A 15,141-nucleotide genomic window follows, 5' to 3' on the forward strand; every position below is an offset into this window, starting at 1 on the left:
ACCGGCGCAGAGGTACAACCTAGTGGCTTCAGCTTGGTCTTTTGACAAAGGGACCTAAAGTCTTGTGAAAGCTAAAAAAAAAAAAACCCCACATCCTCTCGGGGAAAACAAGTATCATGCTCATTGGTTTTTCTAATGTTCTTGTTGCCTATTTCAGATGTTGCTGTTTTGTCCTATAGGTTAATTTGTGTTACCCATGATGAATGAATGCAGTCAAGAGGTATTGAACGCTGATGTGTTTATCTTATGGCAAGATAGAAATGTTGCAAACTTGTGAGCTGCGGGAGGAAATGGGCTAATTTTAGATTTGTTCCTAGCCCTCGCCATGCGAATGGTGTCGCTGCGAGCCCAGCAATGAAGTTCACTGTGTTGTAGCAGACTGCGCAGTTCCCGAGTGTGTCAACCCAGTCTATGAACCAGAACAGTGTTGTCCGGTCTGCAAAAATGGTAAGAAAGTACTGTATTGGCTTTAATAAAGAGGTATAAAGGAAACAGTTTATTAAAATGTTGTTACTCATGCATCACCAGGAGGTTTCCTTCCATCGACACAGGCTGGAGTTGGGGCTCTTGCTTCTCCTTGCGTGTGAGCTTCAGTTATGAGGTGGCAACTGTGAAAATTAAGGCTGCCCTTCCTGGCCTGTGTCTTTATATGGAGATGGTGGGATTGCTGACTTGAGTGAGGCTTTATAGGACTGAGTGCTGATATCAGTGGTAGTCGTTTCATGTCTTTGCTTTTTTTCTCATAATTAGTCTAGCATGAATCAAGAAAAGAGAGAGTCTTTGTCCCTAAATTAAGAAGCTAATCGTTATTACCTAAAACCAGGGGAAAACTCACTGAGATCAATGGCAAAACTTCCACTGGGGCCAGTAAGACACCCACCAATCCTGTAACGTTGTAGGTTGTGTGCTGGAGTCTGGGTGCGTAGCGTTGGCCCTCATTGCTGAAATGATTTCATGAATTGGAGTTGGATTCAGCAATGCTTTCAAGAACGGTTTTGGGATGACTGAAAGTACCTTTTTGGAAAATAAATCTGTTTCCAAGAAGGTCTCCCCAGTCTTGTACCACAACCCATACACACATATGTCTCTGGAAAAGCATTTTTCTCCTAATATAGATATGAAGACAGATTAAGAGTTGAGCTAGCTTCACATAAACCTCTTCATGGCTTTCTTAACATATAAGAAATGGCTGCTTAGACTCATCTTCTTGAGTGTCAAATTCATTACCCATATATATTTCCTTTTACATACATCCCCGCTGCTGGATAAGAGTACTGGTTGCTTTTGGATCTAAGTGAAAATGTTTACAAAGAAATAACATTTTCAACACATTTTCTGCTCTTTAAAACAGAGAAAAAGCAAACAGTTGGAAATGCAAAATATTTTTACTAAAGGAATTGGCAAAATTAAGACCAGTCTGGAAAATTATACCAAAAATACTGCGTGAAATGCTGAGGTTTACAGTAAGCCTTGATTTTTACTCAAAAAAATTTTACAAGGTTTTCAGAGTTTTATGTTTCTGTTGAAAAGCAGAAAATGTTCATAGGAAACATCATTATTTTGTTGTTGATGATCTTCAGAGAAAAGGTATGTTAACCAGCTCTATCCACCACCTTTGCAGATAGCCCACTGCCCTTGGGTACGAGGTTTTCCATCATACTCAGCAAAATTGATGTCTTGGGTTGTTGACTGGGGGGGGTAACAGTGACCATCATCATGCCTGTCACTGTAGCTCTGACTCATTTACACCTGAATGAACGCTGCTGGTGCGTGTTTGACCTCTGTGTTGACATCGCGTATAGGGTACCATGCTGAATCCCCCTCATTCATGGTGGCAGCACTTGCTGATTCCTTCCCACCTGGTTCACAGGAATCCAAACTGTGAGCATCGCTCAGGCTTCCCAGGGGTGCAGACTCAAAGGTGGCTTCACGTAGGTCCAGGAGCTGCTGGATTTCCCCACCGACCCTCCACCACCATGGCCATTTTCCCCAATGACCAGACACCCCCACTTGGTGGATTTCTGTGTTGCAGTCCTGAACATCCCTTGTGACCAGGAGTGGGCAGCATCTTTCTTTCAAAAACAGGCAGGGTGCCCAGAGAGCCAGGAGAAAAGGGAAAGAAGCAGCTACTACTGATGAGCGCAAGGACAGGAGGAAGAAGGAATATCAGCCACCTGCTGAAGGGGCTCCAGGGCGCAGTATAGTGATTGGATCCTCAACTAGAAGCCAGGATGGTTTTGCCAAATTTCTCCACTCCTCTCTTCAATCATCTGTTGGAGATACAAAGTTCTCTCAAACCTGTTTTAGGCAAGGGAGTATTTCTTAAGATCAGCCTATGCACACTGGGGATCCTGGTCTCTGGGGCCAGGGAGACCAGGGCTTCCAGCACAGCTTTGAGCCAGCGGTGGATGAAGGGAAGAGGTAGCGCGGTGGCGTGGCTGTTCTTTGGGGCTGAGGAGCATATCTGCATGGGGGATACTGTGGAGGGGAGCTGAACCCCTTCTTGCATCCTAGCCTGGCTGTAGGGATGAGATGGGGGACACCCCCCCCCCTCAAGCTGGCAGGGCTTTCTGCTCCTCCTGCTGCAGCCAGTGCTGACTGGCTAATCGCTGGCCAAATCCCTGTAATTTTGACTTTATCCTTCACAAATGAAATTAAATCATTCACAAAGCAAGAGGAATAAGTAGAATCATAGAATCATAGTAGGTACCAAGATAGTCTCTGTTGTCACAGAGAATGTGATGAGCAGATTTTGTTATTGCTCTTGGACGTGGCTCCGAGTGTGGCGCCTTCACCTCCCTCTTAGATTTTGGGAACTTCATGTGAAAGATTTGCAGACATTGCTGTGTCTCTTCCCTCTCTGAATCCCTCTGACACATCCTAATGAATGAGGATCGCAACGCTTTAAGCTGTCTGTTCATCTCAAGACCAAGATTTTATCTTTCGTCTCTCCACTGCAGCCAGTCAATTAAAGCTCAGTTTCACAAATGCATGAAGATAACACAAACTGACAGACCTACTTGAAGGACTGAACACCCCCCCCCTTTTTTTTTTTAATTTATTTGTTTTTTTCCTTCCATCCAGTAGCTTTTGCTTTCTACCAAAGTGGTGAGGATAGTTACAGTGCCATGTCTCGGTGTGATGAAAAGATTTTAGCCTAGTCTCCATCCCTGTGGTCATCGTTTTAGACTGCCAAACAGAAGAGCTGAAGGAGTACAGCTGTTGGGGGGAGAGGGGGAGAAGTGTTAATCCCCAGGACAACATGTAGTGCAAATCCTCATTTCAAAAGCTGCTCCTTAAAATTTTGGTAAGGAAAATCCTTGTTTTGGGTTAAAGCACAGCCCTGCATCGTTTGCTGCACTCTGCTAGCGATGTGGCTTGCCTGCTTGTTTAGCTGTTGCTGCCATTAACGGGAGAATAATTTCCTCTCCATACATTCAGATAGATTTTCATGCCTTTCTTAATTATGTCTTGCCAAGGGCAAAAGTGCTTTGAAGCAGTGAGGTTAATGCAAAAATCTGTTGATTCTAACATACCTGACCTGAAGATTCATAAAAAGCCAATATCAATTTCCCTCCCTCTACCATCATTTAAGAGCAGTCTGAACAAGTGGCTTTGGAGATTTATTCCTTATTGTCAAAAGAAATAGAATTGCTATCTCGTGCTTCGCTGGATGTGGTGTAGCTTGTGCAAAGCTGGCTCTGCTGGGCAAGGGATACCATAGTACATGTGGAGCAGGCGGAGCTCACTGGGAGGCTACAATTTGGGAACGAGGGAGGGAGAGGACATTTTATCCTTCCTGTCCCATCATCCAGTTTGTCAGAGTGGATTTTAAGGGTGATGGCTCCAGGTGCTGTGCAGCATTTCTGTCGCGGAGATGAAAGGTCACTGGATTTCACGTTTCCTGGTAGTGACAGATCGCCGGAATTATGGCCCCAAGTTTTTACTTCTAGTCATTGTGACTTCTCCAGACAAAAGTGTGTCAGCTATTGTTAACTCTCTCCTCTGCGGGGTCTAAAACTTGCCTATCACTGTTAAAATCAAGCTCATGGCTGCCACCGTCTGTGCTATCCCTCCTGCCCCCAGGTTCTCCTGCAGTTCAGTGAGAACATCCATCCACTCTGCTTACACTGAAGCCTTTCCAAGCAAAAATCCGCCCCCCACGAGGTCTCCTCATCCTCCTGTGTCCAGGGCTGGAGACATGCCTGTGTAGTGTTACTCGTACAACCCCCGGGTCTTCTCACCTGACCTTGACCTCTCCATTTCCTAACCTCTGCTTGTCCCTCCTTGTAAATCCATCTACTGCTACAGGCTGAGTCTCGTTATTGGTGGGGTGTGTGGTTTTCAAAGCCCTTCCTTACGCATTGCTGTGGGGTTGCTCTTTATGTTTCCTTCAGCCCTTTGGATGTGGTCTGGCAAGGATGCAGGGATGGGGGGGATCCCCAGCGTGTCATCACTCACATCTCTTAATCTGATTTAATTTGGCCTCCAGATTAAATGAGTTCCTCTTGACAACTTGGAACAACTCTCACCTTCTGCTGCGTGCAAAGAGAGAAATTCATTGCATTTTGCCTTCCCCAGTGCTCTTTCTTCAGAGGCAAACCCACCAACTCCTGATGTGCCCTTTCTGGGGCAGGGGGAGAGTAGATGTGCTCCAGAAGGGAGTCCCCCAGGTGCCCTTGGAGGTCCTTCATCCAACGCCATGCTGAGTTAGCGACATGCTGATCTTTGCCCAGTGCTCTAAGGGGGCTCAGCTTCACTCCACTTGTGCATCTGTCCCGTTTGCTTCTCTGCGGAAGAAGAAACAGGCACAATTTCAAATTAGCAGCCTTGCAGCTGCTCAGGGAAAGGCTGGAGGTGAGCGGAGGCAAGGAAAGGGCAGCGCAGGGTTCCCATGTTCTCCTGGTTTTACAAAGTGCTCCTCCAAAATTCTATCCAGAAATAATCTCGACATTAGCAAAAATTCATCATGATAGGGGATTTTATGGCACAGCTGTGTCGGGGAAATTAATTTAAGAATTCCAGTAAATGCCACAATAGAATTGTTAACTTCTCCTCTCCAAAGTGTGAAATTCTTTTCAGAGCATTTCAAAGGCGCCTTCACCCATTTACACATACATTAACGCAATTGCTAAAATAGACTTTGCCTTGGCATTTTCATTTTCTTGAGGGATGAACAGAATAAGCATTATAAATTTCTGGTTTGGGGTCTGGTTTTGCTTTTAATTTAATTTTTGTTGCCACTAATCCTCAACAAAAGGATTTGTTACCCAACAAGGCAGATAAAAGCTAACATGTCCACAATGAAATACTTCCTGGCAAGTGTGCTTACTCATGGTAGCGTGGGTTTCTGGAGACACTCGTGATGAAATACTGGGCAGCAGGAAGACGTTTTGTAGATAATCTGTCACTGAGTCTTTAATTAAAGCTTTAAATTATCACAGTTGATACAGATTTCAAAGTAAAGTCTCTGATCCTGCTGTCCACACACAAGTAAAAGATCCCTTTGACCTTCAACAGATTTTACCTTGGTAAAATAGCATGTATTCAGACAAAGCTCTTACGGGTTTTTATTTTTATATGCTATAAATATTAATAATTCCATACAAATGTCTTCATCTTTGAGGGCATGAGCACAAAAGTGAGTAAATAATAATTTATTTCCATGCATATAAAGCCACATTTTACCTAAGCTTCTCTCTTAATTTACTGAGAATATAAACTTGCTGCTCATTATTTCTCCGCTCAAGTTAATTTGAAATAAGCATTCTGCACCTCAGCCTGTTCCTTCTGTAACACAGCGTGTTTTGCCCAGAAAACCCCTGGGGATTTTCCCAGCCCATGGAAGCTTAGGGCATCCTTTCCTTTAGCAAACAAATAGGTGTTACACGTGTTCCTAAGTGAATTTTGCACACCACTGTGTAGAACAAGGCCCAGGGGCTGACATTTGAGGCCGCCTTTTCCTAGTAAGTGATATGTAGAAATGCTTTTTCTCTAAGTGGGAGATTTTTTGAAGGCTCCAATGGCCAAATGGGTGTCCCTTTGGAAAAGCTCCACTGTGGACAACGGTGGGAGTCAGTGCCAGGCTGCGGCCAGGCTCTTCCTCTCCTGCCCATTGGGTGAAAGTTAGTTCAGGAATTTCCTTTCATAAATTAAGCAGGCTTAATACTGATTACCACTCAGGTGGGTAGACCTCCCAGGAAAATCTAGATGCCACAGAAAGAGATGTTGGTGATGCAGTCAATGACCAGGGCTCTTCTGAATCAGCGAGACAACCAAATCAATGCACAGGTATTGTCTTAGGGGGTCAATGCAATGTGTTTATTTTGCAAAACCCTTTGGAATTTTGGGGGACAAAAGGCTCCATATAAATGTAAATTATTTCATGTATTTTAGGTAAAGGTAATGGATTAAGAGTGCAAGTTGTTACCTAATAATGACAGAAAGAACTTTTCCATGTGGTCTCCAAATTATCAGCTATCTTGAAAAGTGCCAAGATTTTAATATCAAATAATCCAGTGCCTGGATATTAAGCTACCTGTGCTTTATTGCATAAATATAGCTTGTTATTATCTGCAAGGTGTTGATCACTGAATCTCCATGTCATTGTTTTGGAAAGCATCTGCTTCTAACATGATCAATGACAAAAAAATCAATGAAGTGTGAAAAAAAAATTACTAAAAGTTTGAGGAAAAAAGGATGGTTTTGGGGAGAGGATGTTTTGTCTGCCATTTGATTATATACAACTGTTGCAGGATAAAGATGACACAGAAAATGCGGCAAGAGGACAAGAGAAGACTTCACATTTATTTATTTTATGGAAAACAGTGGTTTGGAGCCATGGGGAAAATCCTTGAGAAAAAAAAACAACTAAATAAAATTCCTCTTCTAATTTATTTCAGGAATTCCTGAAATGGCCAGATTTTAAGATTGCAGTTAAAACCCCTTCAGTCAAAGTCTATGCAATATGATGATTGATTGTGCAGATGCAAGTTGAATGTGACCAGCCAAGAAGATGCATTCCCCACGCTGGACTTTGCTGGACTCCACGATCCTCTTCATAGGTCCCGGAGGCAGAAGCTGGTAGCATAGCATAGCCACATCACCCTTCGTTCTTGGTGGATGAAATATTCATGGCAGCCAGCCAGTTGTTTTGGGTACTCAGTTGACCCCACCACTACCACCCCTTTCAGATGGCAGGCTGAGGGGTCACGGGAAGGACCTGCTGCTCTTCAGGCAGTGTTTGCCCAGCGCGTGGGGGCTGGTGGTTGTTTCACAGCCGACTCCTTAGCACTGCTGTGCTGATGCAGAGATGCCACCCCAAATCGGGAGTCATCTTCCATTTTTACAGAACCTGTAGAAGCTGCCTTAACATTGGGATGACAGAGCCAGAGTGCACCGAGGCTATGAAAATCAATGGTTTTGGAAGGCTGAATGCAAAAGAAAATTCCTAAGACTACAAATGATGCATTTTTGATTGATTGTTGGCTAATGTTCTTTGTGTTTACCAGCAGGAATGTAAACTGTGGTGCCCTATTAGCTCAATTAAAGGAGTGATTTGATTACCAGCAGAGGGGAAAAAAGGATTGATTTAAAAGCTGGTAGAAGATCAAGACTGAAAACAACATGGTATATTTGGGCCAAGCAGTCACTGACCTGACAAAATACTTTGTACTTGCTTAACTGTTCCTTGAAAAAGAAGTCTTTTCACTGAAATTGATTTTCAGGGGAGCTCATTCACCTCCACCGCTCTGGGCCAAGTGGTTAAAGGCACGTAGATGCTGAATTTGCTGATGAGAGTTAGGTGCGTAAGCATCTACCAAGAGCTAGCCCCTCCATCGCTTTTGGAAATCTCACCGCCGTTGGATTATCCAGGTGCTTAAATGCCTTGCTGACTCAAGACTGTGACCTGCTCCCTGCGGACACAGCTGTTGGAAGAGTCGTTTAATAACAGTGTAGATCTTTGGAAAGCTAAATAGAGATTAAACCTTCCAAAATTAGCCATCCATGTGCTGGATAGCATCAGGGAGGGCTGAGCTGAATCCTCCACCTCCTGAAGTTTAGAAGAAGGAGAGACTAAAAGAGGCAAGGGAGAGGAAAAGTCTTTAGAGAACAAAAAAGACATGAACTGAACAGTGCTTAATGTGATTAACTCTATCACACAGCTCAGTGCCCGCACAAAGTGGTAGCTGCTGGACTGTGTAGCGTCAGAGTGACAGGGATGCTGCCGGGAAAAACCCGATTCAAAGAGTACTGCAGCAGAGCTCCAGCGGGACAGCAGCCCCTTTTGACCTGACGTGTTCATCTGCACGCCTACAGGTGCTTCCTGGGTATTTGTGGTCTCTTCCTCTGCCCAGGAAGCAAGAAAAGGGTAATTCACATGTTTAACAGGCAGGAGAAGACTCTGCCAGAGAGCCGAAGGCCAAACAGGAGCTGAAAGCTGCTATCCTGAATTTGTACCCCAGGCCCTAACCATGTTGCCACGCTTCCACCCCAGGAGAGTTCAAAATGAGTGTCTAGAGGCACCCTAAAGGGAAGGGCCGAGGAGGATTGTGAGGAGTCGTTTGTTGGATGGGACGTGCTCCAAAGCTCAAACACAGCTCACAGAGATGTGAGAAACACGTTACTGCATTGCTCTTTAACCTCAGAAATATTTATGAAGAAGCATCTGTTCACCGGTGATTGTTTCCCCTTGGGAAAACGTTGCTGAGGTTTTTGTGCACAAGCCTACGGCAGTGGTAGTTCAAGATCCACTATCATCATAGAGGAGGGGGTGGGCTTGGATTTTTTTTTGGGTTCCTAGATTCAGGTTGGGAAACCAGGTTCCTTTTGCAGAACACAAGCAGCCCGGGCAGTACTGAAATTAAAGCAGGCATGGTGTTGCTGTTCCCCACCTAATCACCTTCTTGGCGTGACTTAAAAGACCAAACGTGACATTATTATCCAATTACGTTGCTGTAAACCATTTTTCTGCAAGGGAAGCCTGAAGTCAAATCCTGAGTCTGTGTCGCTTGGTGTAACGCCAGCAGTGTTGTTTTACTCTGATTTACTCCAGCTGAGGATCTGACCTGCGAGAGGTAATATCTGTGGATGACTCACAGGCAAATTGCAGGAGGCTGGGGTGTTTTGCATGGCCAGGCTTTCTAAAAGGATTAGAGATGGGTTTGCTTTTGCTGCTCTAGAAGGTTGGGATTATTAAGCATATCTGTATGAGAAGAGTGGCAGACACTGTCTTCATGTATTTCTAATTTAATGAATGTTTAATGCTTCTTTTATTGGAGCCTACATATATGTAGAGTAGAGGACTTTAACAAGGGGTTGACTTATGTCAAATAATTGATGTTTGAGCTGCTCCTTTTACATGAAATGCAGACTTTACAGAGCAAAGAGACTGTAATGAAAATATGAATTAAAGATTAGAGCTAAGCAAGTCTGAGAAAACTTAGAATTAAAAAAGGCACTTAGAAGTTTTCTCCTCCCGCTTCCTTTCCTTCCCTCTGCCTTTTCTACATCTCCATCCTCTCTGCTTCTTTGGTAGGGTCCTGCATTTCAGCCACAGCCTTCTGTCTCTTCTACACCTACGCACATCTGTGAAGGAAATCAGTGCAGTAATCTCATTCTGGGTATTACTGTGTGTTTGCACATCATCCTAGCCTATTGCGCTTGCCAACCAACCAGTCAGTTTGCCTGAAGAGACTAAAAAGTATTTTTAAGGTGCATTTTTCTTTATCTCTATCCCTGATTTTCTGATGGAGTGCGTCTCCTGGGCAGAATGGAAATAAGTGCAAGTTTTGTGGAATCGTTTGCCAGGGGGACTCACAATTTGTTGCAGCACGTCTAGGTGAGGGTGAAAGAGGATAATTTATCCGTGGCGGTGATACTGCTGTGTGACAGTGGTTGAGCTGTGCTGCCTGGAGAAGGTTCCTGTAGGACAGGCTCGAGGCTGGCACAGTGCGAAGACTGCCATCAGATATTGCCCATCCCTGTTGTCCAGAGATGCTCTTCTGCCCATAAACATCAGCATCCGTTTCCTTCCACCCCCTTGGCCTGCCCCTTTCCCTCTCGATTAGCTGTCTTCATGCTCTGACTTCCCATGGGTGCTCTCAGCTCTCCGTTCAGGTCTAGGAGCTCAGTGCCAGGGCATCGCTCCTGGAGCATGAGGCTTTTCTCACCTCAGTTCCTGCAGCACAGGCTGCAAAGAGCTTGGCTGGTTGGGGGTAATTTCTCACTTTCTGTGGTTGCGTTTAGAAAACCCTTCTTCAATGTTGATCTGATTTCGTACCTAAGACTGAAGAGCTTAGGCTTGGTCATCAGCAAATAAAAGCCCAGTGGAAAAGAGTAGAATGATGGTTTCTTTGCTTTGGCTTGGTTGGGTTGGTGTGGTTTGGTTCCTCGCACCTCTGGCCATATTGGTACAGCTAAGTAAAGGAGGCCTGGGCAGAACACTCGCCCATGGGACCCTGAGTGTCAGCACTTTGTAATGGCTGGCACACCTAAGTTGCAGCAGTCAGCAAGCTCTGCGTGCTCCACCGCCCAGCCATGTCTTCATCCCAACCCCAAGGCACATATGGCACCCTTGATGCTAAGGGACTATCACCCCGTTGGGCCGCAGGGCCACCCTCCTGCTAGCTCAAGCAGTCCAGAGAAATGCACAGAAAATAATTATGTCTTAGGGTGAAGCGGGCACCCCCTGGGGTCTGGAGGAGGGAGGTCCAAGGAGAAGTGCTGGGTGGCATGAATGTGGCCAGTCTTTGCCACGTGACACTAGAGCCAGAGGAGAGTCTCATGCCCTGTTTTATTTAGCAATATGGGTGCACCCTCTGAGTCCCTCCACAAGGAAAGTTGCCACTGCACTCTTACCCCTTAACATTTTTGTCTCCAGAAGCACTAAGCCACCAGAAGACTTCATGTGTAGAGACTTGAGGTGCAGAGCTCACACCTGAAATAGGGGCTGGGGAGGAGAGAGGACAGAGAGGAGGGCAATGATGCACCCCAGGTGATACAGGAAGTCATTAGCAAGGCAGTGATGGCCCCATGGTCCTCCTAACTTCTGTGTCCTGAGGACATATTGCTTTTCTGCTGGGCTGAAGGAACCCGTCCTTTGGGGTGTAGGTATGTACTAGGTGGGTCTCATTGTGAAACATGGTCACTCTTAGCAATGCCTGGATTCCTTACCATTTCTTTTTTGTACGCAAGTTCTTGAAACTTAAAACCGTAAAAAAATCAGCATTTGCACATAGTAGAAACTCAAAAAATCAGGCTAAAACCCCTTCAAAACAGCATGGAAAACACCACAGACTGTCACTCCTTTTCCAGTGAAATCTACCCTGTCTGCGATGTGCTCAGGATGCGTGTGATCTAATTGTAATATGACTTAACCTTATTCTTGTACAAAAGATGTCAACTGAAATTTAGATTTCATCTCCGAGGAAGGTGGAAAGGTGATCTAAGCTCCCCTTAGGTATTCCAGAGCTCCTACACCCTCATCACACGTATTCTAAGCCATGTGAGCAGTATGATATTCCATGTGCATGGGGGCTCTCCAAGGTTATTCTTTTCAGGTAAACTCTAGGATGTACTTGCATCCACTGTATTCCACTCGTATCCATTTCCAAAATCAGAATTCATAGATTCATAGATTGGTCCAGGCCGGAAGGGACCTCCAAAGGTCATCTAGTCCGACCTCCCCGCAGTCAGCAGGGACATCCCCAACTAGACGAGGTTGCCCAGGGCCTCGTCGAGCTTCACCTTGAATATCTCAAGGGACGGGGCCTCAACCACCTCCCTGGGCAACCTGTTCCAGTGTTCCACCACCCTCATGGTAAAGAACTTTTTCCTAATATCCAATCTAAATCTCCCCTTCTCCAGCTTAAAACCATTGCCCCTCGTCCTGTCACTGCAGGCCCTTGTAAACAGACCCTCCCCAGCCTTCCTGTAGGCCCCCCTCAGGTACTGGAAGGCCGCTATGAGGTCTCCCCGGAGCCTCCTCTTCTCCAGGCTGAACAACCCCAGCTCCCTCAGCCTGTCCTCGTAGCAGAGGTGCTCCAACCCCCTGACCATTTTAGTGGCCCTCCTCTGGACCTGCTCCATCAGGTCCATGTCCTTTCTCTATTGAGGGCTCCAGACCTGCACACAGTACTCCAGGTGAGGTCTCACCAGAGCAGAGCAAAGTGGCAGAATCACCTCTCTGGATCTGCTGGCAACACTTCTTTTGATAATTGTCGCAAGGAATTCAGTAAGTAGTTTTAAGGAAAAAAAAAACTTAGATATGGACCATTCCCACGACTGATGTAAACTGGTATAACTCATTTTTCGTCAATTAAGCCAAATTTCTGTCCCAGTTAAAAATGTTTTGTGCCAAGTGGCGTTGGTAGGGAAGCTCATGTTTGTTAGAATAAATGGAGCAGGAGCTGATGTACCAAAAAGCACCGCTGTCCTGCACAGGGATCTGTAGAGAGAAATGGGTCTGTGTGCGGATGAGCACACAAAGTTCTCCCCGACCTTTCAAAGCTCAGATACTATTTTTTTTCACTGCAGCCAGTTGAGTGTATTTGAAGAAGATGGGAATGTGTTGGTCAGAAAATGCTGACTCACTGAAACGTCCCCGGGAAAAAGGCCAATTACAGCAAACTCGTACGTTAAAGAAGGTCGGTGAGAAAAAAAGCCTTGAAATGATCAGATGCCCCATTTTAATGCTTTCAAAATGAACTGACTCAAATCTGGGAGGGTGGAGGGGGTGGCATGGTTTTGGGTGTAGATCTTTATTTTATGATATGGCACATTTCAAATAGGGAAGACAGAAATGAAGAGCCTTTTTGCCCAGTGAATTTCAGACAACCTGCTCTGATTTTTATTGAAACCAAAAAGTGCCTGCAACTTTGACTTTCTCTCCCCATTTGAGTGGGAGAGGAATAGCAGAAATAGCTCCGACTGCGATGGGAAGTGTCCTTCCCGCTCAGCTCCCGCCCTCACCTGGATCAGCAGCCAGGTCCAGGGTGGGATTAAAATACTCCCCTGGGGTTGGATACCTTTGGGGCCACCACCTTCCATGCCTGACTGGAGAGGACTGCTGGCATCCAGCGCTTCTCAGGAAACCCTCCGCACCGTGCAGGATCAGACCCGCAGGCTTTGCTATTTGCAAAATAGCACCTGGAGCTGCGCTTTCTCATCTGATTGAAATGCATGGGAAATGTCAGGAGGCGCGGGTGGAAGAGCCCTCGTTCGATTTTGCTTCAGTGCTCCTGAGTCTCATTAGCTCAGGTCAGTGCCTTTGCCTGGTTTCTGGCTTGTGAACTGGAATACAAACATGCGTTTGTGCCACCCCCTCTCAGCTCTCACTGCAGACAGAAAAAGCGACAAAAACTGGGGAGTAAATAATCCCCCCCGTCAGCTCCTTGGACTGCATCTGAGCAGAGGCTGGGGAACGTGCTGCAGGCGACGCGCAGCCTTTCGGTGCCGAGCCGGCTCAGTGTGCAAGTCAAAGGCTGTGATTTCATGGTGGCCGAGCCAACGTTGGGTGTTCCTTCCAGAAAAGCTTTGTTCTCTGATCTGACTCATCGCAGCCACCGCTGACGTCCGAGGGACTCCTTCTGCATGAGGATTATTCATCTGGACCGCGTCCTCGGCAGCAGCCGATGCCTCATCCCTTATCTCCCAGCAAGCAGAGGCCGGCAGTTGCGTGGTGTGGGCACCGGCCCCTTCCCGGCAGCACGGCAGTCGCAGACCTGCTCCCTGGGTTCCGCGTCAGGGCAGTGGCTGCCAGCTATTAATGGATGAATTTAGCTTGCTTTTGTTTGACGTGCCGTGGCTGGTGCGCGTGAGGCTCTGGTGCCCTCGCCGTGCTAGGGGGAAAGCGGCAAGAGAGAAGTTTTGGTTACTTTCCAAGCTGCGTCGAACAAAAAAGCCAGGTATTACAGGAGATGTCAAATGGTAACTATAAGGACTTGGAGAACTGTGATTAAAAATGGAAACCTGTCCACAATAGTAACAATTAGATATATTTGCTGTGTTTTGCACAGAAAACACAGGTTTTCTCAGCTACATTCGTGACCTCCTAGAGAACATATACACTGTGGTCCAGTTCCTAAGACTGGTGTAAATTGGCCTGGCTGCCTTGCTCCAAGGGAAACACCCGTGTATTTTCAGCAGCTGAGGGTCTGTCCATCTCTTCTTGTTTGTCATAACAGCTCGACAAGGAAGTTCTTACAAGTGAGGAACAGCCAGGGTCAGTTCCCCTGCCCGTGTACGCTGGCATCCTGCCCTCGGAGCTGGAGGGTGATGCTGCCGTTGCCCCTACGAGGCGGCGCTGCCCCTTGGCATGAACTGCAAAGTTGCAGGCGGCCATCCTCCCGGAGTGCATTTATCCATGAAGGGAACTTGTTTCTCTGGGCGAGGAGGGTCTCCACACACACCCCCACCTCCATCCACCCTCTCCCCACCCCCGCTACATTGCTGCTCTGCCTCCTTTGGTTTGCTGCCATTTTTTTTGCCAAAAATGCCTTGCTAAAATCTGAGTAAGAGACTGAGAAACACAGAGGGGATCTGCTGGGTTCAGCTCTTCTGTTGCTTGGTGTGAACCTCCCAGAGCCCCTTTTTGAACAGTTTCGCCCATACTTGAAGGACTTCCCTGCCCAGATGGTCACTTAGGTTTCCCAAGTGGGTCAACGAGTGAAATAAAGGTGGTCACTTTTCTTTAAAGACTTAGCCTAACTTACATCTGTGGATCTGAAGGCTCAAGGAGTGGTGATGGGAGTGGCCTCGAAGGAAGAGATTATAAGCCCCCAGCAACAGAACCAGGACTTTCCTTACTCCTCTGTTGCGTGTGATACTGGTTTTTTGCAGTTTGCATTGCCCCTTCTACCCTGTTTGCTTTCTCCGTCTCCGGGAAAAGCCACCGTGTGTTCTCCCTCTTTGGGTTCAAGTGTGATCAAACAAAAACCTCCTAACAGCGGGTTAAACAAAGTGCCGAGACCATCCTGTCCCAGCTCCATGGATGCACCGGCATCCCAAAGTGCTGTGTGAAAGCTTTTCCCTCTTGGAATACAATTTGCCGGATGCGAAGATGACACCCAAGGTGCATCGAGGAAGTAGGTGCATGTTGTCCTCCCAACTGAGGATCGAGCTTTCTAGTCACGACCTGCT

The 15,141-nt window shown here is 46.4% G+C and overlaps 1 protein-coding gene across 1 annotated transcript in view; it reads left to right on the top strand.

The window, feature by feature from the left end:
* VWC2L (von Willebrand factor C domain containing 2 like) overlaps positions 1 to 15,141 on the top strand; it is a 51,556-nt gene that overhangs the window by 18,651 nt on the left and 17,764 nt on the right. Inside the window, exon 2 of the mRNA XM_074145748.1 lies at positions 318 to 447. Coding sequence (XP_074001849.1) covers positions 318 to 447 — 130 coding nt within the window. The remainder of the gene's footprint in view (positions 1 to 317; positions 448 to 15,141) is intronic.

The sequence above is a fragment of the Numenius arquata genome, chromosome 3 (genome assembly GCF_964106895.1).
Source record: "Numenius arquata chromosome 3, bNumArq3.hap1.1, whole genome shotgun sequence".
Taxonomy (NCBI): domain Eukaryota; kingdom Metazoa; phylum Chordata; class Aves; order Charadriiformes; family Scolopacidae; genus Numenius; species Numenius arquata.